Source organism: Zosterops lateralis (assembly GCF_965231275.1).
Source record: "Zosterops lateralis genome assembly, chromosome: 1".
In the NCBI taxonomy this organism is placed as follows: domain Eukaryota; kingdom Metazoa; phylum Chordata; class Aves; order Passeriformes; family Zosteropidae; genus Zosterops; species Zosterops lateralis.
The window spans coordinates 107,278,846-107,304,366 of NC_139762.1; the positions used below are offsets into that span (position 1 = coordinate 107,278,846).

Genomic DNA, 25,521 nt, shown 5'->3' on the forward strand with positions numbered 1-25,521 from the left:
TAAAAGTGAGCTGTGGAAGTGGTCTTTTTTGCTTAAAGCATGAAAAGCATAACACTGAAGTAAGTTGACATTACCCTCATTTCCATAAACCACTGCAGCTACTGACTGACATTTTGCAAGTTAAGCAAGAGAGGAGTCAAATTCATACTGGCATTTTTACTGTCAGGCAAAAAAGTGTGAAGCGTGCATAAACCTGCAGCCCCATCTACTGCTTGTCACCGTGGCCCTGAGAAGCAAGTGCATATGTATGTCACTTTCTCCTCCTATTGCATTGCACGTAGAGAAGGCATGATGCTCTGTATCTTCTCAAATGGAGTTTTATATTCAACAGTGAGCCTTCACCGTTTCAGCATAGTGCCCACTAGGACAGGCTGCTTGACAGAAACCATCAGGCTAGAACTCACCCTCAGAACAGTTGCCACGTGTTTAGGCAGCAGCTACACTTGTGTTTTTAAACAAACAAAATATCTGAACTTTGGCAGAGATTCAGCAGCCTGAAATACACATTATTGAACCTCCTAACTGGATGGTGACCAAAAATAGACTTCTTGATGAGTTCTTCCTCTTAGAAAGTTTACTCTTGAAGGAGGATATATTTTGTTACAAAGACAAGGTTCCTCCAAACAACAAATGTATGAAATAAAGGAATAACAGAGTCATATGGCTTATATTACTTTTGGAAAACTTTAAAATGTTTGATTAGATATGCTTTGGAGATTATGTGACAGAATGCTAGCTTTCAGGAATTGAATTAAAATGGAATGTGATCTCTATCTAACAGGTCCACACAAGACAGTACAATTTCTATTAGAAAATATAACTTTGCAGAATTAAAATAAAACCCTCATAGATTTAATAAAGGATGGAAAAAAATTATTTCTACATCAAAGTCTCCAACTCATGCTTCAAGAAACTGCAGAGGCAGACTTTGCTCACAAAATTCTGAGGACATTTCATCTCAAATCAAGACTTAATCGATTGATGTTGCAAGATCTCTTTATGAGAAATCATTCTTTAAAGGACAGACTGCAAAATATTTGCTAATAGTCTATGAAGTACTGTAGCTAATTAAAGAAAGTACATTTGTCAAATAAATTAAGTGATACATTATCATTTGCCTTCTCAGTAATCTATAATGCATCTCCAATATATCAGCATGAGTTCAAGGAGCCTTTGTTACAGCCAGGAAAAACCTCTATTACTCTTCTGAAGGAATGTCTGACATTCTATTTTTTTCATCCAATATAAACAGGACACTGTACTTAAGCTATATATCATGTACCTCTTTGAATCAAAAAGTTCCTTAAAAAGTTAAGTCAAATATTAAATATAATAATTTCTAATTTTATTGGGTTTTTTTTTTTAAATAAACAAGAAATAGCCTTATTTTTTTTATTTGTATTTAGTTTCTACTTTGATAAAGTTATAATTTCCACTGAAAATCATTCTGAAGGTTTTCAAGTTAACTCAACTTTAAGCTATTTAATCATTATTCTTCTGGGATAAAAAAAATATCATAGCCTTAAAATTATTTAAAATGTCTTTTCTAATTCATTTTTCATTTTTTTTCTACAATAAAGTCTTGCCAGGAAAATAAGCTATTTTTTATATGAAAGCAAATGTAGGTAATTGCATCTATTTAGTGTTTACATAACTTCTCCTAGAGCCTTTCTTTGGACCACCTAGCTTGTGGGGCTTTTAAAAAGTCATTAGAGCTAAATTGCTTGAAATTAGTAAAGTTATTTTTCCATTCATGCATCTGTCTCAGCTGAGAAAAATCATTCAACAGTGAGCACTTGACAGCACAGCCACTTTCCCCATTAATTGTCGACTAAGACAAGAAAATTGAATTTTTGTCTGCTGAAGTTTAGGCAGTGGTTTCATGGGTAGAACACCCTCAGCTGCTGTCAGCTGCTCAGCTTCTCTAAGCTGCAGAAGTGAACTGGCACACCTATACCTGCTAATGACAGACAGCTCTTCTGAGATGGAATGGCAGCAGGTTAGTTCCTCTAAGCAATCCACAGGGCCATGGCAGTGGCTTCACAAACACTGCTAAATCGTTATTCTGCTCCCAAAGGTGTTGCAGCTGATTGATACGCTAACATTTCATTCTAGATAGTGATAAAAACCCCAAGCTATCACACAATTCTATTTGCTATCCTTACCCAGCAAACGTTTTGCCCAACTCAGACTGTCAGCTCCATTTCTAATCACTGCACAAGTAACATTAAGTAAATGTGGCATTTGGAACATTTGATGCTTTATACAAAAAAAAGCAGAAATCCTTACTTATTTCTCTTCCTCTCAGTCTTAGGCACTAAGAGATGCATGCGTTTTCACAGGTATGGAGAAAATATACATCTAATATAAAACTAATAATTTCAATCATGTTGCTGACCTGACTGGCAGAGAAGTGAGTTTGCTAGTTACTCATTTTTAAAAAATGCTAAACTTTGTCTTATGAAGAAAGTCTTTAATACCTAAAGCCCTCTCCCCTTAAACATTTATTGGATCTCTGATCTTCTCTTATCAAAACTTCTCTTGAAAGACAGTTTATTTACACATGTGCGAAGTCAATCCCAGAACAGTCATAAGTACATAAGTTAAATAGATATCTCCTTTCCTCTTCCAAAAAAAAAAAAAAAAAAACCACAAAAAAAACCCCAAAAAAACCCCAACCAACCAACCAACCAACCAAAAAACATTCTTCAATTTACTACTAACACTTTGATAGGTACAAAGCTGAAGGGATACTATCAATCATTCCTGCTTAGTTTCTGATAAAGAGAAGCACAGAAAAGTACCAAAAATATAAAAAACCAGCCAAGATATTCTGCTGAGCCATTCATCCATTAGTCACTTGTTACTTTTTAAATTTTATGATCAGTAAATAACGTTCTTACAGGGACAGGAAGTGGAAAATTATTTTTTAGTGATCCAATGGTAACACACTCTGGAGAATATTTCCATAGAACTAAACAGAATAATGGGAAAATGCTACCAGTGGATTTCAGTATTCTAGCTGGATTTCTCATCAGAGGAATCTCAGAGGAAAGGCATCAGTTAAGACAACACTGTACAAACTGATGGAAGAAGGAATAATTCAGGACTACTGAACACACCTCCAATCTAGAAGGCCTCTAAATTATAAAACACAAAAGGCAAAGAAAATTCTCTGAACTACTAGTATAAGCTTCTCTAGGTAATAGTCTACTCTAAGCACTGTTTGCAGAAACAATATACGAAGATTGAGAGACCTTTGAACCTGACCTGATTTATTGTTTCGCTTTCTCTGCCACAGAAAATGGGATTCCTAAGTCTCTGCTTGAGCTACCTGAAGGTAGAAGTGACCTGACATGTCCTACGTGACAGAGGGTGATCATCCTGTTACCATACTTGCTTGGATCATGTAGCATTTCCCTTGGAAACTTACAGCTTTCAGGTCTCTGCCAGTCTGAATGCCTCTACTCACTGGTATTCACGGCATTCTAAGACTAAGTCATTAGATCCTATAATCATTCCTCATTCAAAAATGTATTCACGGTCCACTTGATTACACTGTCCTCCTATTCAGAAAAGAAAACCCAGAACAGTGTGATTTGGGTTTTTTTTCCTGGTCTCAGCTTGTTGAATGTCACACCACCAAAACTCTTGTAGCTCCTCTTCGGGCTCTGCCTGCCCTCCTCTCCACCATTCCTCGTTCCCCAGCTCACAGCATTACACCATTACAAGGCCTCCACATACAAATGTTTACTGTTACTTTGGATGTTTAGACATAAGATTAGGCCTTGCTCCCCCACAACAAATATTTTGCTTTATTAGTAATGGGAAAACACTACTAGATAGGTACAGCTTCAAGTGAACATTTTTGATAATACAGTATTTGGCATTGCATCAAATGCAAACATAACTATTTGCTCAGTTTTATGGCTATTTATTGAAAATTTGACTGTCTGTAGCAATAGAACTACCTGAAACCTCTATGCCACAAACACTGTTGTGCAAGTGCTGTATCACATCAGAGGAATGCATCAAAAGCCAAAGAAAAAGAATATTTAGGAAAAAAAAAAAAAGCAGGGACACTTGGATACTTTCAATTGGTCAAACTTCAGTATTCCTCACACACACAAAATCTTTATTAATTGTATTGATTCTCTGAAGCACAGATTGTTTTGGCAAAGTGCTATCTTAACATGAGGAAGATACTCTTAAATTGCACATAAAATGAGAAACTATTCCTACAAGTCCACCCATTTAAACTTCTACACACTGCAGCCACGTTAGCTGTTCCCAGATATTTGGAGGACAAGAAAAGAATTATCAGCAGGAACCAGAGTTCTGGAAAAACCTGAAATGTCAGAAGTTTTTTCAAGGCAAAACCACAGTGGTGGCCAGGATATTCGTAATGAATGGCTGATTGTGTGACGACAGCTTTCTTTAGATGGCAACCAGAGAACGATTTTATGATAGAGAGTTTAACTAATGATTGATATGCGAGAAACAGCATAGTTAAAGGACAAAAATAATTTAGTGATAGGAACTTCCAAGCAGTAAAATGAGAAAAGTAAAACATAATAATGAAAAACATAAACATGTACAAAAAAATATGTAATAATATAAAGTAAGTTTAGCAGGTTTCTTGTAACAAAAGTCAAAACAGAAGTCAGAATTAAACAATCTATGGTCTACCCTCCTTTCCTATCATCCAGAAACCATTTGCTTTTCTCTACCCTTTTTTTTTCAATTGCTCTTGTTTTTCTAAGGCTTACTTCAGGGGATAAACAGTAGCAAAGCACATTCGTTAGTGAATGTGTCAGCTTCAAGAAACACATTGAACACAATGAAAAAATGGTTTTGATCCTTCCTGTGGTCTTTGGCCCTTATGGAGAGACAAAACCAAAATGATCTTGTGCTACCAGCTCTAGAGGTAGACTTTCTGGCAGCCCTCTGACCCAGGTGAAATACCTGGTCCTCAGCCCCAAATGAAAGCTGAAAGGACAGCAAAGTTTTGTAAATAAACATCTGACCTCCTCCAAGTAATTAATATGATTGCCTTAACTGGATACTAGTCCACATGGATTAGCTCATTTAAAATACCAAGATTAACTTCTAACTTTCCCGTAAGTCAGTTATTAATTTGTGCGTGCACTGGTCATCAAAGACTGCACTTCCCTTAAAGTGCTTCCCAACTGTCATTCAACTGTGTTTGATTTACAGAATATTAATACAAGCTGTCCAATATGCACACTTTATTAGCTGGAGAGTCAAGGCTGAGTCTTCTTGCCAAGAATACCTTGAAGCCACCTGTCAGTCACAGCATCTGGCAGCTTTATCTGCATTACATTTACACGTACATCAGTCCTAAACCTGATGCCAATAGGGTTTTGTTATATTGCATGATCAATCATAACTTAAGTGGTAGCACACCTCAGCTATTTGCAGATTAATTCTACCAGAAAGAAATTTCTGCTCACAGGTTAAATAAATCATGAAGTATTTATACTTCACTGCAACTACCTCAGTCTACGTAAGCCCAGTCTCATCCGCCTGTTCCTCTCCAAAGTAGGCACACTGAAGTGGAAAGATTGTAACAGAAAAGAAGTAGAGTGAAATTAATTTTGCCATCTGTAAGAGGATAAAGGAAATTAAAAGAAAAAAATCCCCAAATTCCATATTATTTGTTATATTTCACATATACTTTGTGTTGGCCCCCATCCCATGAAAGTAATTTGAAATCCAGGAGTAAAGCCAGGTTTTTGGTTGTTTTGGTTTTTTTTTTTGAGATGTTTTTCATTGTCTACTACCTGCCATCAGGCTGCAATAGCAAATCCTTAGCATACAATCACACAAAGGAAGAAGAAAACTCATCAAATAATTATTGGGAAAAAGAAATCTGTATTTTTTTACAGTTTGTTGCTTCATTGGATATAATTTAATTGGGGCAAACCAGCCTACTCTCACTCTAATGATTCTGATCCTATAAGTAATTTCTTTAGTGATTAGGAGATTATTAATATCAAATGGACTTTAACATTGTATTAATAACTCAGCAGCTCCCACAGCAAAAGAGTAAAATTGATAAAAACACAGCCAAGGAAATTCCTGTCCTTCTACCATCCTGCCTGAGCCACTTCTTTCCCTCCCATCACAGAACATGACAGATTTGGTTCTTCACCAGTGTCAGAATTTTACATATTTGATGACCTCTTTGAGGACTGCTGGTAGGCAGAAAAGGTTAGAGAATTTGAGAATCTGACACTCTCACAGAAATTTCAGTTTCTAAGGAAAACAAATATATGTCACCTCTATTAACAATACTTCTGTAGAGCTACTTGGCTTGAGCATTTCCAAATAGTTTATAAATCAAGCTGAAGTTCATGAAAAGTCTAGATTCTGTGGCCGAACATCAAGAACAGAAGTGCTTTCTGGAAAGTGCTCCATAATTCTTGACTGCAAGTACAGAATCATCTTAAAGCAATGACATTTAATGAATTATATGCATAATGTTTAAAATAACAGGCTGCATTTTACACACAATTCAAATACTATGACCTGTATCAACAGATGGTATCCCTTTAGTTCTCAGTAGTGGACAAGGCATACTGTGCATGCATAACTCTTTAATGAGGGCAAGAAAGAGCCAAAACCAAAGAAAAACAAAAATAAAATTACTGCATCTATGTATTTTCCTAATTTGTATTGCCAGAATTAATTCAAAAACTGTACTGTGAAATATACTGTAGTATATTTTGTTTTTAATGCACTAACAGTATTGCAACATGTTCCACTGCATTATTTTGCCACTAAGTGTTCTTCCAGGAATAAAAAAAAATGATTTTGCACAGATGAGTAGACTAGAAAGTGAAATTCTATTTACCCAGTTATATTAAGCCTTTGCTAACTAAAGCTTCTCCTTCTCTGCCACTGTTGTAAGGCCAAAGTCGAAGTAACCTCTCATGACACACATCTCTGAACAACAGAAACATTATGGGGGTATGGAAACAATTCCAGAACAACTGTTTCTCACTCCTCCCAGGAAATAGCTCTTTTAAAATATTTAAGCAAAAATATAAAGTATAATCAAAACTGTCTTTGCAAAAAACGTTTGCTATACTTATTATTTCCTGTTAGACATATTTTCTTTTCTTAACAGAGCTATTTTGTGGATGAATGGCAAAGCATCAGGCACTGATACTTTCCTGTTTAATGCAACAGAATGTTTCCAGCTGCAGCTAGCAGAACTCATGCACCACATCTCCCTAGCTAACCATAATCAAAACCAAACACCTCCAAACCCTCATTTCTTTTGCATACAATTTACTGAGAGGCAATATGCCCACACCCAGGGCCCAACAACGTGACTCTAAACAATCCCAAATTCACTTGAACTGATCCTTAGTGCATGCTTGCATTAGGCCTAGATTATAACACACCTGTCACAGAAAATATTGCAGACCTTTAACAGCTTCTTCCTTCATCTATGTCCTTACACAAAGATGGGCACATTCTTCTATTGCTGGACCGTAATTAGTACTGAAATGACCTGCTCCATCCCAATCACATTAAATATAAAGTCAGTCAACACCTCATCTTTCACCTGGCACTTACCCATAATGAAATTTAATATTGGTTCTGATTATTCTCAACCTTGGGCTGCTGACCCTCAGTTACTTTCCTGGATGTTACCCAGTGTCTGTGATAGGCAGAAGATATTCCCTCATGTGCATGTCAAAATTTGTGGCTGTTAGGCCATCATCTGTTATGTTCTAGGGCAATGAATTTCCTTGCTAAGAGACAAGTTTTGCTGTGCTATCACTGTTACTTAAGAAAGTCAATTTTCCAAAGCCAATGACTTCCCTAAGAGCTCCTCCCCTCCTTCCCCCTTCATTGTCTGCTTGGTTTATAGGAGTTTCTGTCCATGGCAACTGAACTCCTTGCAATCATTGACTCAACACTGTAGCCCACCACTGACGTTCTAGGACCTTCTGTGCTCCAGCATCTCTGAACAACAACAAAACAAATCCCAGCCAACCAACCAACCAACCACCCACCCAATAAACTCCACCAGTCAAAAAGAAGTCATTGCTTATTTGGAAAAGTGTAACAGTGACCAAGTCTTTGTTTGTTTGCTTGTTTTTAATTAGAATATTATGGAACTGTAAATACAAAAATCATTATTACCATTCTCCAGAAAAATAAAAGAGAAATATGTCTCTCATTCCCCAAATATTTTGATAACTCATGTCATTTTCCTTTGTAGATGATGCCAAGAGACAAAATTCGTGTCTACTCAGCCTGATTTTGCCAAAGCTATGTGCTGTGAGTTCCTGGCAGGATTGTGTGATAGAAAGCTGAGTGGTCAATATAAACAAAATCATTTGAAAGAACAAAGCTGTGAGGGACAAATTGTACTTCTAGCACACAGGCTTCACACAGGTGTAATAGAGGTCAATGATATTCTAGGATGTTGTAACCATGAAGAGGCTCTCAAGTGATAAGGAAACAATCATTTTTGGTGATATGAGTGGGACTGGGGGGAGTGAGAGTTCCTAAAGAATCACTGTAGGGAATAATATTTTCTAGGTTGCACTCGCAGCCAAGTATGGCTTTCCAAGCAGTACAGGATGCTGCTGCTGCTGCACATCTTCACTAAATCAAGATCAAGCCAAAAGAAATCCAAAGCCAATGGATGCGTGTGATATTCTATTCCCCATCACTTTACATCAAGTGAGGCTCATACACGCCTGGGAACAGTTTCATGCATATATAGGGCAATACTTAAAATACAGCATATTTTTCAGTTTTCTTGAGAAATGAATATTTACTGCTTTACAAAAAGCAGAATTTTTAGGCTGATTTGATTATTGACCTTGACTTTCAACAGAAATGAGCAAACTTGGGAGTTTTGGAAGGGGCTTGCTTGTTTGTTTATTTTAGATTTTGTTGTTTAAACATAGCATTTGATAGAACCTAGCTAGCTCTTTTTTCTTTGTGGCTGAAGACAGTAACATTCACTCCCACATATATAGCCACAAGGCTTAGGGTGGAAGGAGCTGCAAAGAAAAACACTGTATGCTGATGTGTCGTGCATCTTTCCAGTTTCAAACTGACAGATAGGAAATGTCTTGCACAGGAATACTGTAGAATGTAGAAACATGCTTTTTCTTTGAATATGCTATTAATATAAATTTAAAAAAAAAATACGAAAGGTGAGCTACTTGTCTGAAGAAGTAGGGACCCAAACTTGAAAACCCAGCTAATATTCATGTTGCCATGAACTAATGATTACCTTTAAAAATAAAACAGAATGAAAAATAAAGCCATTAAAAAAAAAAAAGTTAAAGGCACTTCTCTTCTTCCTTGAACCTTTTGCTCCTTGACATAAATCGTGTTTTTTTTCCAGCTAAATCATACACATCACCTCTCAGACATTAACTCCTTGTACACTAAAATGGCTCCCATTACTCATAACCTTTTACCCTCCTGATCTTTAAATGCTTGTTTCACACATTGCAAGATGATCCAGAAATATCCCAAATTAATAGCAATAACCTGTTTACAGTAAAACCAAATGAGTAAAATGGAAAAGACAGAAACAAAGGCTCTAAAGTGTGAATACCAAAAATATTCTCCCATATAAACTCATCTCCATGTATCCCAGCAGCTGACTGTGGTTAGAAGATAGGTTTCCATCTAAAATATTTCTCCTACCAACAATCTCAACTCTACAAAAAGAAGGAAAATAAAGGGGATCCTTTAAATAAATATATATATATATGCATACCTATATATATATATACACCCTTAAAACAAACATCAGAATTTCTAATTTAATTCCAGTAAGAAACCAAAACTTTTCCTTGGAATTTTGCAGAGACCACATCACATGTTTTAACAGGACTGTTTGCAATCAAGTGACATATCAAAGCAGTTCAACATCAGACACAGAGGTAAGCAGCCTTAAATATATTCCAGCAGCAACCACTTGCTCTTCTGAAATGTGCAGTGCACGTAAGGAAAATGGAACAAGCAGGGAAAAGAGAAACATTCATTTTTTCATCATCATTCCTAGATAATAGATCATATGACGAGCAACTGAGGGAGCTGGGTTTGTTTATCCTGGAGAAAAGGAGGCTCAGGGGAGACCTTATCACCCTCTACAACTCCCTGAAAGGAGGCTGTAGGAGATGGAGATTGAGCTCCTCTCCCAGGTAACCAGGGACAGAATTAGAGGACATGGCCACAAGCTGTACCAGGGGCATTCAGGTTGGGCATCAGGAAGAATTTCTTCATGGAAAGTGTATTTTAGAATTGGAACGGACTGCCCAGGGAGGTAATGAAGTCATAACCTTGGAGGTGTTCAAGAAAGATTGGACATGGCACTTAATGCTATGGTTTAGCTGATAATGTGGTTATTACTCAAAGGTTGAACTTGATGATCTTATAGGTCTTTTCCAACCTAGATGATTCTGCAATCTCAATTTTTTCTACTGTTACATCTAAATTATGATTTTCCAGGTGAAAAATACCTCTCCACCCTTCTTTCTTTGTAAGACTATATATTTCTCTTAAATGGTACTGCATCATAGAGTCTATGCCCAGAAGAGACAAGACTGCAGGGCTGTACTGCCTGAATGACAAGGTCTTAAGGAAAGGATTTTTTGGGACTGAAGAAGTGCCATGAACTGAATGTTATCAAAAGCAGCAACAGTGTTGGACAATAACTGAAAACTAACCACTCGATGAGGGCACATCTGTCTGAAAATTTAACAAAAGTTAGAAAACAAAATAAAACTCATATATGATGTTGAATAAAGAAAAAGCATAGCTACTTGACAGAAAGAATGACTGCTGAGGACTCTGTAAAATCACATTTCCAAACACCAGCCAGATACTCTGCTCTGAGGGTCTGACTAACTGGAAAACAGTACGAAGAGCATCTATTACATATTTTGTATCCAATTCAAAAGAATCTTTTGAAAACAGTGTTACTATTACTCAGCCTTTCCAGGAAGGAGGATGCCCCAATTCATAAGCGTTTCAATATCAAGCCAAAAGCTCTCCAGGGGTAACTACAATTCAAATTTTGAAGGGAATTCTATGTTACATGGAGAAATTGACCTAAAAAATTTTGTAGCATTTCTGGGATTTCAGTACCTGTGTAATTGTTCACCAAGCAGCATTTATAGTTCCTATTGAATCTTCTTTCTTTTGTGCTTCAGTCCAATAATGAGGCAAATTAAAAAAAGAAAAAAAAAAAAGCAAACCCCAAAACAACAACAACAACAAAAAACCACCAAACCCCAAAAAAACAACAAAAAACCCTCCACAACAAAGACTCCCCCTCAAAAAAACTCCACCAAAACAATCCACAAGAAAGAAACAGAAACATTTCACACAGAAAACACAGCATATTTCAACCAGAAGGGTAAAACCTAAGCACACCCAGACTCATTAGAACAGCCTCATTAGGGACGGGGCATTGTAAACCTGAAGATTTGTTTGCCATACCAGTGATATTCTCCAGCAGACTTAGGAGGACTCCCATAAACTACTGAGGAATTTGACAGCAAAAATAATTCAATTTTACTTGAAGAATTTAATTATTCATAATTAACAACCATTATTGTGCAGTGTTCTTTTCACCTTTATCTACAAACCTGTTTTCTACAAATATATTACTTTAATGTATTTTCTGATGATTGTCTAGAAAAACTATGACTTCCATGAAACAGCTGCCTTTGCAATTCATCATGTATGAGTGGTTCTTTAAGCCACACCCATGCTTCTTCACTTAGACAAAGTTTAAATAAAAAACCAGCCCACAAAAACAACAGAGTAAACATTATTATGTTTACATATATTCAATTGCTATTTAAGGGTGCCAAGATAATGAAGAAAGGCACTCCATGGACTCAAAAAATCCTGTCTCACCAGATAGGACCCAAAGGACCCAAAGGACCCAAAAGACTCCGTTGGATTTCCAAATCTGGCAAGGTGAGGAAAAAAGCCCACCTGTTTATGGCAAGGGATGTGTATAATGGATACAACCTGGATGGCTACAGCAATAGCAGACTGAATTGTGAAAGCTCATGCAAAAAAAAATTGCATGAAAGCACATGGAATTTCAAATTTTTTTAAAAATGTGATTTTTATCTGAATTTTTATTTTGTTTCATTACAAAAGGAAGACCTGTGGCCTGAGGAATGTGTTCTGAAACTCTCCAGGAAGTAGATGGACAGAACTGCCGGAAAGCACATGGACAACGGAAGGATGGCTGGGCAACCACTGATGCTACAGAACTGATGCTCTGCAAAGCGAAGAGAAAGCACATGGAAAATCTTGGTATCCTTAAAGTGAGATACTTTTCCTCTGCTGGGAAAGAGGAGCTGCAGAGTTTTTCACCCTCAGGAACCAGAAATCTATGGGAGGGCAGTGCAGCCCTTTAATTAGTGGTAAGACTACACTATTCTAATGTAGTCCTTCATAATCATGGATGTACTAGGCACACTTCACAAAAAAGTAATTACAGGATCTTTGCGAGAAGGGAAAAAACCAACACATGGCAAAACCCTAAATAACAAACCCAGCATACAGTTCTGGTCTCAAAGATATTCTCAGACTGTTTTGTAATAATCAGTCACACTAAATCACATCAATCCCCCTAAAAAGGAAGAGTTTTAAAGTACAAAATTAGATTCCCTATCTTAAAACTCCATTTCATATCTCTAATATTTCAGGATTAAATCGCAAGTGTCCTTTGTACCCCACAACCCCCAAATTCAGGTGATTCATGGTACAGAACTCAACATCAGCCCTGGAAGACCCAGCAGTTCACTTCACCTGAATAAGATCAACAGCGCTGGAAATTTCTAAGCATATAACAAATAGTGATTGCTTCTTAATCAATGCCATAATATTTGATGCTTGCACTACATAATGCAAGACCTTATGGAGAACTGTCAAGTAAAGGTGTAGGATCTAGCTGAATTCACATCAAGTTTCATTAATGTATGTGAATTTATATACAACGAATATATTTATATATGTAGAACATGAAGTGCTCCATATATACCATATTATCAATGTTGTCAATTAAAAGTTTCATCCAGATGTAGTCCGTATGCATTGATGCTAACACTGGACTATGGACAAGTCTGTTCCCAATTACTCCACTGAGGTGAATTGAAGCTACCCAACAGTAGTAAAGATATATCATCCTGTCTTCATACACTCCATGCCTAGAGCCAAACCAAGAAACTCCCCTGTTCTCTCAGTCTGCTAATGTCTCTGAAAAGCCATCAGAGAGGACCACCATGTAGCTAGCAGCTGTTTCTTAGACATCTTTAAATGAAAGATTTTCCCTTTTTTTAAGGTAAAGGGATGATAAACATGACTAGATATATTCTGAAGAGTCCAAGCACAGTGGGAGGGACCAGAGGACATGGCTGCGCTGAAAGGTGCATCCAGCTGCTGAGCCTGCAGGCACATCTGGAGTAGATGGACAAGATGAAAAATTAGGTGTTCCTGGGCTGGATATATTTGACTAATGAGGGAAGTTTGTAAAAATAAAACAGAGAAAAAAATGCTTGGATAAGATCAGTCTAGAGTGAAATAAGACAAACAGGGGAATCAAATCACAGTTGAGATCTCTGTGACGTGAACAGGAAGCAGAAATAGGAGACCCAAAAGGAGAGAAAGCAAACCATGAATAGAAACTGGCACTGGATCTAGTGTGAAAAATTATGAATAACTAGAAAAAGTGGCAATAAGAATGGCAAGTGTGAAAGAAAACATACCAACTTAAAAACAGTAGGACAAACATTAATAAGGGAATTGATAACTACCATATAATTATCCAGTTCCCCCAAAAAATCTACATCTGATTGGGAATAATTCACACCACAGTTAAAAGAGCCTGAGAAATAAGCATGAACATTACAAACGACAACAGAGTAAAATTCACTATCTTTTCCTGAGATTGTGATTTATAAAGACTCCAGATATTCAGAAGAGTGGGGTGATAAGGAGAAGCATTTCACAGGTGCAAAACAGATACTTTCCTAAACTCACAGATATTTTCCATCCCTTCAGCAACCAAGTGCAAACATGAATGCTGTAAGTCTTGAGCAGGGCACTGTGGAAGATAAAAATAGTTCTGCCCACAACAAACACTTGTCTCTACAGGCTCGTAGCGCGGCAGTGGAGAAGCACAAGGCGCACTTTCCATTTCCTAACACAACTTCACCTCACATGCTCAGCCACTTGCAGATTAAAACTAGCTGTTTTACAGCTGTGCAGCTAGTGAGAGGATTAAAGGAACACATAAAATCCTTGCAAAGATACTTGTCAGTTTAGGATTCTCCAGATACAGCTCATCCCCAAAAAAGCCACAGTGCACAACACATGGCAATATGAAAAACAGAGCAGAAGAGTGAAAAAAAAATTTCAAAATGCCCATAACTAAACTAATGTATATTGTGAATATGGAAATATGTTCTATTTCATATCAACTCTAAAGCAGCATACAGGAAGGGAACATTAGAGAATTGTGCTGCAGAAGGTTTAGGGGAGATACAGGTGTTTGAAATAAAAAAGAATAGCTCTCTAAATGTTAAATTGGAAAAAGAAGCAAGAGCAGACACCAAAGAATGAGTTTTGCCATGCTCTTGCCAACATGCGTGACCATATACATTCTCTACTGCTACTGTAGAGAATGCCAAAATTCTTTTTTTTTTGGATCTTGATGAAGTGCTGTCACAACAGCAGTCCAGTGAGATAAAAGGGCACTCAAAACTGCAGTCACACTTTAAGCTCACTAACCATTCTGTTATTCTCTGATAGCTTCCATTTTATTAGAGAAATGTTTCCACATGGAAATGACTTATGTGTGCGAGGAGAAGCCTCTCTCCTGAAGAAGATTATAGCAATATATCAAAGAAAACCCCAAAGAAAGCATCTGGTTGGCCAAAAGAACAGAGTCTGTCCTAATTCAACCTTTATTTTATTTTTCCCATTTTTCTTTAATGGTAGAGAGATACATACAAAAGGAAGAAGTGAAAAAAAACCCTGCAGTGAGAAACAGCAACAAGGAGTACTGCAAGGAAAGAAAGGTTAATTACAGCACAAGAAAAGATGCAAGGAATGTGAAGAATGTCAGCAAGTAAATAAATCAATAATCTACAGTCATCATCTACATTCCTGAACTACCTTGAAAGCAAGGATATGTGCCCTCAACATTCCTGACAACAACAGAGATTTTCAAGGAAGACCCCCCTCTGCTGCATGCTCAGTTTCTGCCAGCACCCTTCTGTCAACAACTGATTACAAGGGAACCTTTCCTAAGGGAGCCTGTATTACCTCTTACAACAGATTTGTTAATACAAGCTTGTGAATACTTTAGGACTGCCCAGAAAAATTTACAAGCCAAAATTAATGCTGTGATCATTGCACTTTGTTGAAAAAAAAAAAAAAACCCTCAAGGAATTGCAGAAATGATGCACTGTACTTCCCCCTCAACACTGCTCTCTAAAACACGCTGGAGCCTAGCAGCTCATATGGAATAACAGCACAGATCAATAAAGCCAGAGACTAATGTGGTTTTAAAGATATATTTCTTCACAGTGGTATCAACATACTAAAAAATAGGAGTTTTACAGAGGAAATGGGAGCTGAGTGAGAGAGACAAGAGGATCTAAAAGTCAAGACTTAACAAGTTGGAAACAAACAAATAAAAAACCCCTGACAAAAAAAACCCCCAAGCATATAAACCAAACAATCCAAAAAACTTCCCCAAACCCCCAACCAAACCTAAACCTTGAAAACAAAACCCTAACACCCCAATACAGGCTTAAAAGTAGGATCTAGGATATGCCTTCACAGAAATGGACCTGCAGAACAAAACTGTGGAGGACCTTACTGACATGAACCCCTTATACATTCTGTGGAAGGTTACTTCAGACTGACTCTAGACTGGTCTCATCAACTGAGCTTCTAGTAGGGGTTGAGGTAAATAACCTGGTTTAGTTTCCTCCATAGGAGAATTTAGATCAAGCTGGGGTGTAACCCAAAACATCATAAATGGGAAAATAACAACAGAAATATAATTCAGAAGTGTAATCCTGAGACAATGCTTACACAGATTTACCCAAAGTTGCAATATGACTCTGACTCTATACATAAAAATCTTGGAAGCCCAGTCTCAAACAACAACAACAAAGAAAGGGAAAGGATGATCCCATGAGCACTGGTGCTTGGAAGACGACTTTTGTCTATAAAACACAGCACTTATTCTCCAAAATTGCTTTACGACACAAAATGTAAAGTATAAAACCCACAACAAATCATCATAGACAATAATTTCTAAATTGGACGTGCAGAACGCTTTTGCAACACTTGCTTTTGCAAATGAAGCTGATACAATACGATTAGGTAGCTGGGGGCATCTTTTCATGTGACTGAAGAAATTTCTTAATGAAGTGTAGCAGTTAAAAAAAGCTTATTTTCAATGCCATTTTACTTCCAAAGGTGGGGAGGGGATTCTACTCCCAGATGTCCTCAATATGTCTATGGTCATCTTAAAATAATAGATGAAACTACATTAAAAAAAAAAAAAAAAAAAAAAAAAAAAAAAAAAAAAAAAAAAAAAAAAAAAGAGAGAGAGAGAGAACCTAGTGCGCAGTGTACAGTGTACCTGTATGTTGTTCTTCAATCCAAGCTTGCAGATACATGAAGAGGAGTAGACCAGCTACTCCAAATAGCAGTACAGACATGAAGACTTGTCTTAGGTTCATGACCCTACAAGGGGGCTTCTCTTCAGCTTTCAGAAGGACTCATTCCTCACTTTTCTGAAGTCTTCAGCATGCCTACATCTTCTTTGGTATCTTCCCCAGAGACACCAACCTGGAATAACAAGAGAAGGATGTTGTTCTCGTGTTACATTTTTATTCTTCACCAGAGACTATGTTAACAGCATACTATATACAAGCTGGAACATTCACAAGCTATTGCTTTCAATGCTTATATTTCTGCTCACAGTCTCGATGTTCTTTCTACTCCCAAATGAGTTCCAAGCAGATGTGTTTCTCAAAGTGGATGAAAAGACCATTCCACCTCCAGAAGAGCAAACATCACCTGCTGTCATAACAGAGGGAGGTAATGACCCAAATGAGGTTACTGGGTGTCACACCAATGCCCCACTCTGCCCACCAACCATCACAGCTGGGAAGCTACAGCAAGTAGCTAGAGATTCCTAGGTGGCTGGGTCACACTCCAAAAGACTGCCAGCCCCCTGTGATGGGCATCCCAGTACCTCTGCTTCTGGCCTGTATAACCATGTGTCATTAAGGATGGGTCACCCCATAACATGACCCTTCTGCTGGCAGAGCCCCGACATCGGTTCATCCTGTGCATTGAGGACTCATACAATGATATTCACCCTTAAATATGAATCCAAGTTGAGTTTTGCAGGATTAGGAAATGTCAGCATAAGATGGTATCAGTAACAGAACAGAAAACGAATTAATGGCTCATCTTTTTATTCAGCTGTGTTTTCTAATGTGGAGAGGGACTTGTCAGGAACTCAATTCTTGCCACTAAGTTTAATGGAAACAAGCTCAACTGTAAAAACTTATCAAAAAGACTACTTTATTTAACAACAGTGGAAGGACTTGGGCCCAGAGGAAGTAATTTACCTGATACCCTGCATCTGCCACAAAGGGGCCATAAAATTAATTTTATAACATCAGAACATGAAGACTGTGGATCACTAGAGTACAACTCCTTAACCTGAATGAGAATGTGCTCACTTTGAAAGTTAGCTTTTTAGAAGCTGAAGAGCAGTTGTTGAAACTGGCCTGCACAGCAAAAGAAAATGCCTTAAGATTCAACATAATGGAGATCATTGTCAGTGCATATGACAGAAGTGTCTGATGAACTACTCCAAAGAATGCTAGGGAAAACTCAAGCTATTAGAGGAATACAGCCTACTAGAAGATATTTGAAAGATAAATGTGTTAAATACACAGAAAAGAAAATGCAGGCACTTAACAGTTATTCTGAAACCTACAAGTACTCCATGTTCCACAAGTTTGTATTTTTTAATACCTCTGCCCTGCTACATCTATAATTGCTGAGTTTCTAAAAATACACTACACATAAAACTTAGCAGGAACTCCCATTAAAAACAGCTGTTGAATGAACAAAGTAACTATGTTAGAAAGATGTAAAAGATTTCAAGAACAACAAAACTGTTCAGGACTTTTCAGATGTTTTTTCAGTTCTGTGCCATTAAATTATAGACTTCTCTTAAGCACGAACTTGCCTGCAGAAAATGTAAACCACGGTTTAAATATTAATCATTTTATGTGTAATTGTTCTGTAGAAGACAGATAGCTAGACATTAACAGAATGTAAATGTTCTGTCTGAAGTCTTTTTTTGTAAGGGTCATGAAGCAACTCGTACGAACCAGGCACATGAAAAGAAGGTGATAGAGGCTTTATTCTTAACCTTACACTTTCTGCTTTGATTCTATAGAGAGGAAATTTCCTCTATGTTATATACAAGTACCTGTTTGCAGCTATTGTGATGATGCACATGATTGGAAGGAAGCAGTGAAAATTTGCCAAAAACAAAGTGCTTGGGGAATGCTGTTAAATGCTTTTTGTATAGGTCTGGGTAGTGGAGCCTCCTTTAACCCAGCTCTTCATAGCTGTTATCACTTGCACCTTTTTTTCCGACAGTGCTCTCAGCACTCTCAGACTTGCAAGTGCTTTTTATCTACACTACAAGGCTACTTAGGGCTTTGCACCTAACTTCAGTGCTGCAGGAAAGGCACTGTTTGCATGTCTTCAAAAGTTACTCTGCTGAGGAGACAGAAGCTTCCCAGTACAAACAATGCTTCAAGAACCACCAGTCATAGAACTGACGGATACAAAACTCTTCTGTTTTCCCACAAACAAAAGCTGCGTTGTTCATGTAACAGGACATTAACAGCATCTGGTTTAGGAGGAAAAAAAAAATCCTAGCAAATAAATAAGATATGAGGGTCTGAATATATCTTTGAAATAAATTACTTAAATTAAAAGTACTAGAAAGCAGGAATCAGTTTCTTGCTGTTTGGGATTCACAAGTTTTTCTCATAATCAAAAGGTGAGGAATCCAAACACACACAAAGACAGTGCATGCTTCCAAATAAGCCCACTTCTGTCATGTTGTTACTTTCTTCCATCTCTGACTACACAAAGCTCCCACATATTCAGCCTTTCTTTCTGAAAAACAGTGTCCTTGAGTGGGCAAGGAAAGCCTTCTCAGGCCACATGGGTGATACTGAAAGTAAAGTATCTCACACCACATTGCCATGAATGTTTCTGACACTTGCAGGCTGGCACTGCTGCCCTCTCCAGCCACTTGCTCTTATCCTCCCTGTCTGCCCAGCTCTTGCCACCACCCTGAGGGCTTTCTGACCAAGTTTAAGCAAATTACAGCCCACAAAGGATTTACCCAAGGAACAGTGCCAATGGTTTTTCCTTTAGCAGTAGCTGCTATCACATACATCCATGATCCATGACAGCACAGGATATAGAGCTGACCTTGCCCAAACACCATCACAGTTGCATGCTGCACCATCTACAAGCATTCAAAGGTGATGATGAAAATGCACAGTAAAATAAGGAGCAATTTAAACAATTTAACTTTTAAGCAATTTAACCTTCTAATAAGAAAACAGATGTTTTTCTACTACATTAGTTTTGGTTTTGAGTGGAAAGAAGTCTGTAAAAGGAAACAGCAGTTAAAGATATTTTTCTTTTTTTTTTTGTTTTGAACTACCAAACACACCCTAAGGCAGATTCACTCCAGCATCACAGTCGCTATAATTATCTTTGTATCAAGAGTTTACATGCTGCTTGCAATTAGTTTAATTTATTTAAATTTAATTTATATTAAACTGTGTTCTTCATTTATGTGTTGGCTAAGTTTTAAGATTCGTTTTAAACAAGAGTAACATTACTTTAATTTAAGACTACTGATTTTAGCTCAGGTTAGAATCTAAATACATCAAACCCAACTATTCTGCTACCTTATAAGATTTTAAAGACTTTTCAGCTTGAATGAGTAGTTTAATTTATTTAACACAGTGATTTGTAACCCACATATGAAAAAATTATAGTGACATTTAAAAAAGTCTGTGTCTGTGAGTCTTCTAGTAGAACTTGAAAAATGACTGCATAACACTGACAAATTTGGTCCTTTTGTATTAAAAAGCAACGGTCATGGATTACAGTCTCAGGCATCCTGGGCAAAAGGAAATACCTGCAAATATTCTTTAATCAATATAAATGCTTTCTTGTGCCCGTGAAAAACCAAGAAGCAATTACTTTCAACGCAAGTATTTTCAAAAGAGATTAGCCATATCCAGGCAGAGGTTCAGCATCCCTGCTTAAGCTGTGCATCTTTTTTTCAGCTTCCAGTCTTGGGCAACTTGGCTCCCCTGGATGATACCTTGACCATCCTGCTGGATGGTTCTTGCTATAAGGGAACTAATGTAGCCTGAGAAACTGCTCTGTGCCTTCCACATATGCTGAACTAGATTCTTGCTTTTGCCCAATGCCACCCCCAACTCTTTGGGATGTATGGACCCCAATGTACCACCTATTTCAACTCAAGCCACGCACCCTAAAATTTCAAGTTGAGTACTGGAGAGAGACTACTACATATCCTTATCCATCCTGGAGAAGCAGTAAATCTGGCAGACAACAGTGCTATGTGCCTTAGATGACAAACACAGCAAAAATTTAAAATTTTACAGGTCTATAGTCATTAATTTCTGAGTCTGGATTGTTCAACATTTGTCAAATATTAAGAATTTCAAGAATCCTCATTCTACTGATATAAAAACCTTGCATTTTCCCCATTGTGTTTTGTGTTCAAATAGGTACATTCCTGTACAGGGCCAACACAAGCAATTGAAATAACACAGCCACCCAAAAATGGGGAAGAGTATACCTCCTGCTTTTGACATGATTCCTCCTTTCAGTACATCACCCAACTTTTTCTTCCTTGCAATCAAATATACATGCAGCTGAGGAGAGGCACCTCAGCACTCAGGTACCATTCCTGGATCCTTCCTATTCTAGACCACACAAAACCAATGGCATCTGGTCAGTATGTTTGGCAAACTTCAGGTTCCCTTGCCACTGTAACCCTCGCCATCCCCTAGTTCCAAAATTAAGGACATAAAAAAGCAAAACATTAGGTTGCCTCCAACTATTTAGAAACCTTTCCTTTTAATTCCAGCTTTTTTTCCTTCACCTGGAAATAAAGAACATCAAGATGCAGGGTTAACCAGCAGAATTCAGATGAAAAAACTCAATCTTCATAATGGTCAAAGCATTCATATTACTGTGGGATACTATAAATTCCCACCCACTCAGTATCTCCTTAGACACAAGTGAATTAATGAAAACAAAATGAGAAAACACAGAAAGCTACTGCAACTGCAGAGTTTTGGGCTTTTTTTTTTCCTTTTTTAATTTTTATTTTATTATTATTATTTTCTTCCCTCCTTCCTTACCTGAAGAAGCACTACGTTTTCTGATACCTCCACTGGAGTTATCACGGTGAGAAAATTTTGCAGTGAGGAATGTTCTGCTGGACACTGGCCCAGACTACTTTCAGCTCAGTCAGTAGAAGGAGGCAAGGATATCTTCTGACTTCAACACTCCCCCTCCTCCCTCACTTCTCATCTGTTAGCTCATGTCCTACTTCACACGCAGATGATCCTCCAGGATCACCTTTCCACTGTCCACATCTCAACTTTCGGGCTTCACAACCACCAGCACAAGGCAGAGCTCCAGCTCTTAACAATGCTTGCACAGTTCCTCATATCAGGTGGTACCAGTACTACTTTTCATTCTGGTTTATTACAAAGGTTGCTAGAAATAAACATACAGTATTTGCCATTTTCTATCTCCAGCAAGTTAGGCTGAGTTTTATGGCTGGGTGAAGTCAAAGGCCTTAACAGAAATTTGAGTTAAGTGAGTAAGCAGATCAAGATAGTCAAACAGTGGTGCTCAGAATGTTTGTAAAAATTTAAAAATCTGAACCAAGCAACCTACCAACTTACCCCTCACCAAACACCCCTCAGAAAAAAAACCAACCAAAAAACAAAACCCAAATCAAACCAAAATTTCCATAATGGAGTTCTTCCTGTCCATAGGAATTCACTAGGGGTATACAGGCAGCAAACAGGCCCACTGTTACATCAGTCCTGCTGACACCTCAGCAACTTCTTCACCTGAAGAGCTGCTTATAAGAAGGCTGTGTAAAAGCATAATTAAAGACACCATCTGGCCTGCACAACTTTTATTACTGGCAATAACAGAAGATTACTACCTACCAACACTGCAAATCAAGTTAAGAGAATTCTGTTAGAGTTCCATAAGACACAAATAATGAAATATTTTTTATGAAGTATATAGGGATTTCTCTTCAAAGGAGAAACCTGTTTTTATCAAAGTGAGCATTCTGCACTCACCCACTGCCAATTATGAAACAATAAAACCTCTTTAAAAAACAGAGCTTAAAATTTTGAAATTTTAACAGCAGTCAGGAAATTCCAAACATCAACCTCATCAGAGTAACTTCCCAGCCAGTCAACTTATACATATTTAACATTTTTCAACTTCACTCTCCCTTGTTACAGAGGGGACCACAATGCTGTTATAGCAATTATACTTTGTTTTAAATGCACTTTCTAATGTACAATATATCATACAAAATTAATAACATGGCAAAGAAAATATGGTTTGCATTTGATTTCGCCATTTTAATATATTAACATCACTAGATCCTCATTATCCTTTTGATATATTTCCAAAGGAAAAAAAAAGCAATTTAATGAAACAATGGGCGTAAGCAAGACCCATTGCTTCTGAGAACACACACACCACTTACCTGGTCCTACTCCTCAACCATAAATCCTATTAAACTTCAGACCATGTCGGTGTAATGCACATAGCAGCTTGCCTAAGACACTTGTAGATTAATTCAAAGCTGGAGTTTTAGACAAAGAAAAGTTATGCTTGTGTTAAGAACAGATAAATGCCAAGTTGTCCTACCCATGTGTATACAGGTTGACACAAGACATCATGGAAAGTTTTGGTTACTTACAGAGAACAGAGAAGACACTGAAAGCATCAGGTCTGGAACTTCACCAGTTCACCAGGATATTCAGTTTCAAGGGTTTCATCCTACAGCTGCTGGACATCTCACTTCAAAAAGGAAAAATCATTATTATTCTTAGCAACATTTCCCAGTCAGGACTGGGACCTTTTCTGCTGAGGGATCTCAGCAGAAAAAGGCAAGTTTGGCATGCTTAGCTCTTACCTGTCTGAAGCACTCCCGGGAGTCAGCGAGCAGTCCCATGGAAGTCCCCTGGATTTTGGGAAGTTAAACAAAAACCCTGCTCACAAGACAGCAACTTGATGGCTCTCAGTCTTCTAACAGGATTATAGGTGGGATTTCTCCCCACTCTCAGGAGAAGGAACATTGGCAAAAGGACTGTGTCAAAGCCAGATCTCCCCCTATTTGAGCTGTTGGAATGACAGGGTCTTGTTTACGGGCTGCAGCGAACCGAGGTGCTATCGGCACGCCAACAGGGCTCGCAGCCTGCCCCAGTCATTCCCTCCTGCTAGAAAACGCACTGGGCAAAATACCAGCCCTTTTTTTTTTTTATTTTATTTTGGAGACGTGCCACGAATTCCCGATTCCCGGTGTGTGACGAAGGAGGGGGGTGTGTGTGGGCGTAGGGAGCCCGCAGAAAAGTTGCTGGGCGCGCTGTGCCGCAGCGGGGGCTCTGTGATCTCCTCAACTTCTGGGGCCGCGCCGCTCCCCCTCGGGGCCGCTCCCGGTGCCGGACCCCTGCCCAGGGACCCGCCGGGGGCCGGGGCTGCCCCTCGCTCCCCAGGGCCGGTCGGCGCCGAGCGCACCGGGACGGCCGTGCCGCCTCCCCCGGCCCCGGCTCCCGCAGTGGCGGCGCCGCGGGGCTGGGCGGTGCCGCGGGGAGCGGGGGGGATCCATCCCCACCCTCGCCCCCCCCTCCCGCTCGCCCCAGGTGGTGCCCGGGGCGGCCCCTCACCTGCCCGCCGCTCCCGGGAGGCGCTGCCGCAGCGGCGCCTGCACACACACAAACTTTCCTGGCCAAACTTTGGGGCCGGGCGGGCCGGGGAGGGGCCCCGGAGGCTCGGGACACCCCCGGGCCTGGGGGCGGGTCCCCCTGGGGCAGATGAGTCCCCCCGGCCACCCCCGAGTGCCCCGCACCGCCCCTGACATCGCCCCCCCTCCGCCGCCCGGAGATGAGGAGCTTTGCTAAAAGGTTTTGTTTGCGGTAACACATCCAGGGTGAGCTCTCTGCCTGTGCTAGCGAATAAATATGTCCCATCTGCCAGGTAGAGGCAAGTCATAGCTTTAATTAGCTGCTAAAACAGGGAGCGTCGAAACTTTATTGCCGTCTATGGGAAACGGGATGACAGAGAAAAATGTTTAATTAGTGCTTATTGGAGCTTCACGTGTGCCGTGCAAACCTTATCTGCTAATTGTGACAATAGACCAACCGTGTAGATAAATGGCATTATCTCTCTTTAACGAGGATATCGCTTTGCTTACATTTCTTCGGGGAAGCCCTTGAAGAAATAGCTCTGGCCTTTGCTAAGGTGGGGTAAGCACAGAGGAGTTCTGACTTCCCAAAGCTGCGCTCAGTTGATTTCTGTCTCTCCCCTTTAGGCATTTCTCTGCAGCCCGGTGTTCCTAGCACTACCCCAGCAGACAGATAGTTGTAAAATGCTCCCTGATTCACCGCCCCATTGCTCACCGGTGGCACTGAGGCCTCTGCTGGAGTAACAGTAATGTAACCATTCATGTTTTTGCAACATCTTTTACTTCAACAGGTCTCGAGTCGTCTCTCCTGCTGTTGAGGAAGCAAACAGGGATCTCATCCCCAATCAATGCAGCACCGCCTTCGGCAGGAAGCTGAACATCACCCACCAGCTGAAATCAAGTATTTCAGAGCAGAGGGTAGAGAGCTGGGTGCTGCTCTGATTTCCAAGGGGAGTTAACTAGGAAGAGTGTAATTACCCTGTCCAAAGCTTAGGTGTTCACCGAAAAGCTCTCCAGGATCTGTAACAGCCGTAGGCAGCCAAGACCTGTGTGCAGGAGTGTTCCCTTGGAATTTCAGTCCAGGTGCTCAACTGTCCTGCTCCTGCTTAGTTTGGGTTGTGTGAATGCATATAACCTCACCGTGGTACTATACATTTTCTCTGGTTTATCTTACTTAAGGGTCTCCCTAGTCACAGTTCATTATAGGAGCTAGCAGCTCAGAGGAAGCCTAGGGAGAAAAGATTTTTCCATTAAAGCCAACCATGGATCCATTTTGAAGTTCTAGTGAGTAAAGACTATCCCTCACACCTGGAGCTTGTCTGGCTGCTAGTAGAAATTAAAAGGGAGGAAGGAGAATGTGAAGTAGA

The 25,521-nt window shown here is 39.1% G+C and overlaps 1 protein-coding gene across 4 annotated transcripts in view; it reads right to left on the minus strand.

Moving 5' to 3' along the window:
- CHST9 (carbohydrate sulfotransferase 9) overlaps nucleotides 1-24,886 on the minus strand; it is an 88,450-nt gene extending 63,564 nt beyond the window's left edge. The window contains exons 1-4 of one of the 4 annotated variants that reach the window (XM_083880947.1): nucleotides 24,870-24,886; nucleotides 23,387-23,434; nucleotides 23,171-23,271; nucleotides 16,694-16,902 (exon numbers count right to left, since the gene is read on the minus strand). In XM_083880947.1, coding sequence (XP_083737073.1) covers nucleotides 16,694-16,793 — 100 coding nt within the window. In that variant the 5' untranslated portion in view covers nucleotides 16,794-16,902; nucleotides 23,171-23,271; nucleotides 23,387-23,434; nucleotides 24,870-24,886. Of the gene's footprint in view, nucleotides 1-16,693; nucleotides 16,903-23,170; nucleotides 23,272-23,386; nucleotides 24,060-24,137; nucleotides 24,218-24,869 lie in introns of those variants that run through there. The other 3 variants (XM_083880946.1, XM_083880945.1, XM_083880949.1) reach the window with 3 other exon arrangements.
- Between the last annotated feature and the right edge of the window lie 635 nt (nucleotides 24,887-25,521).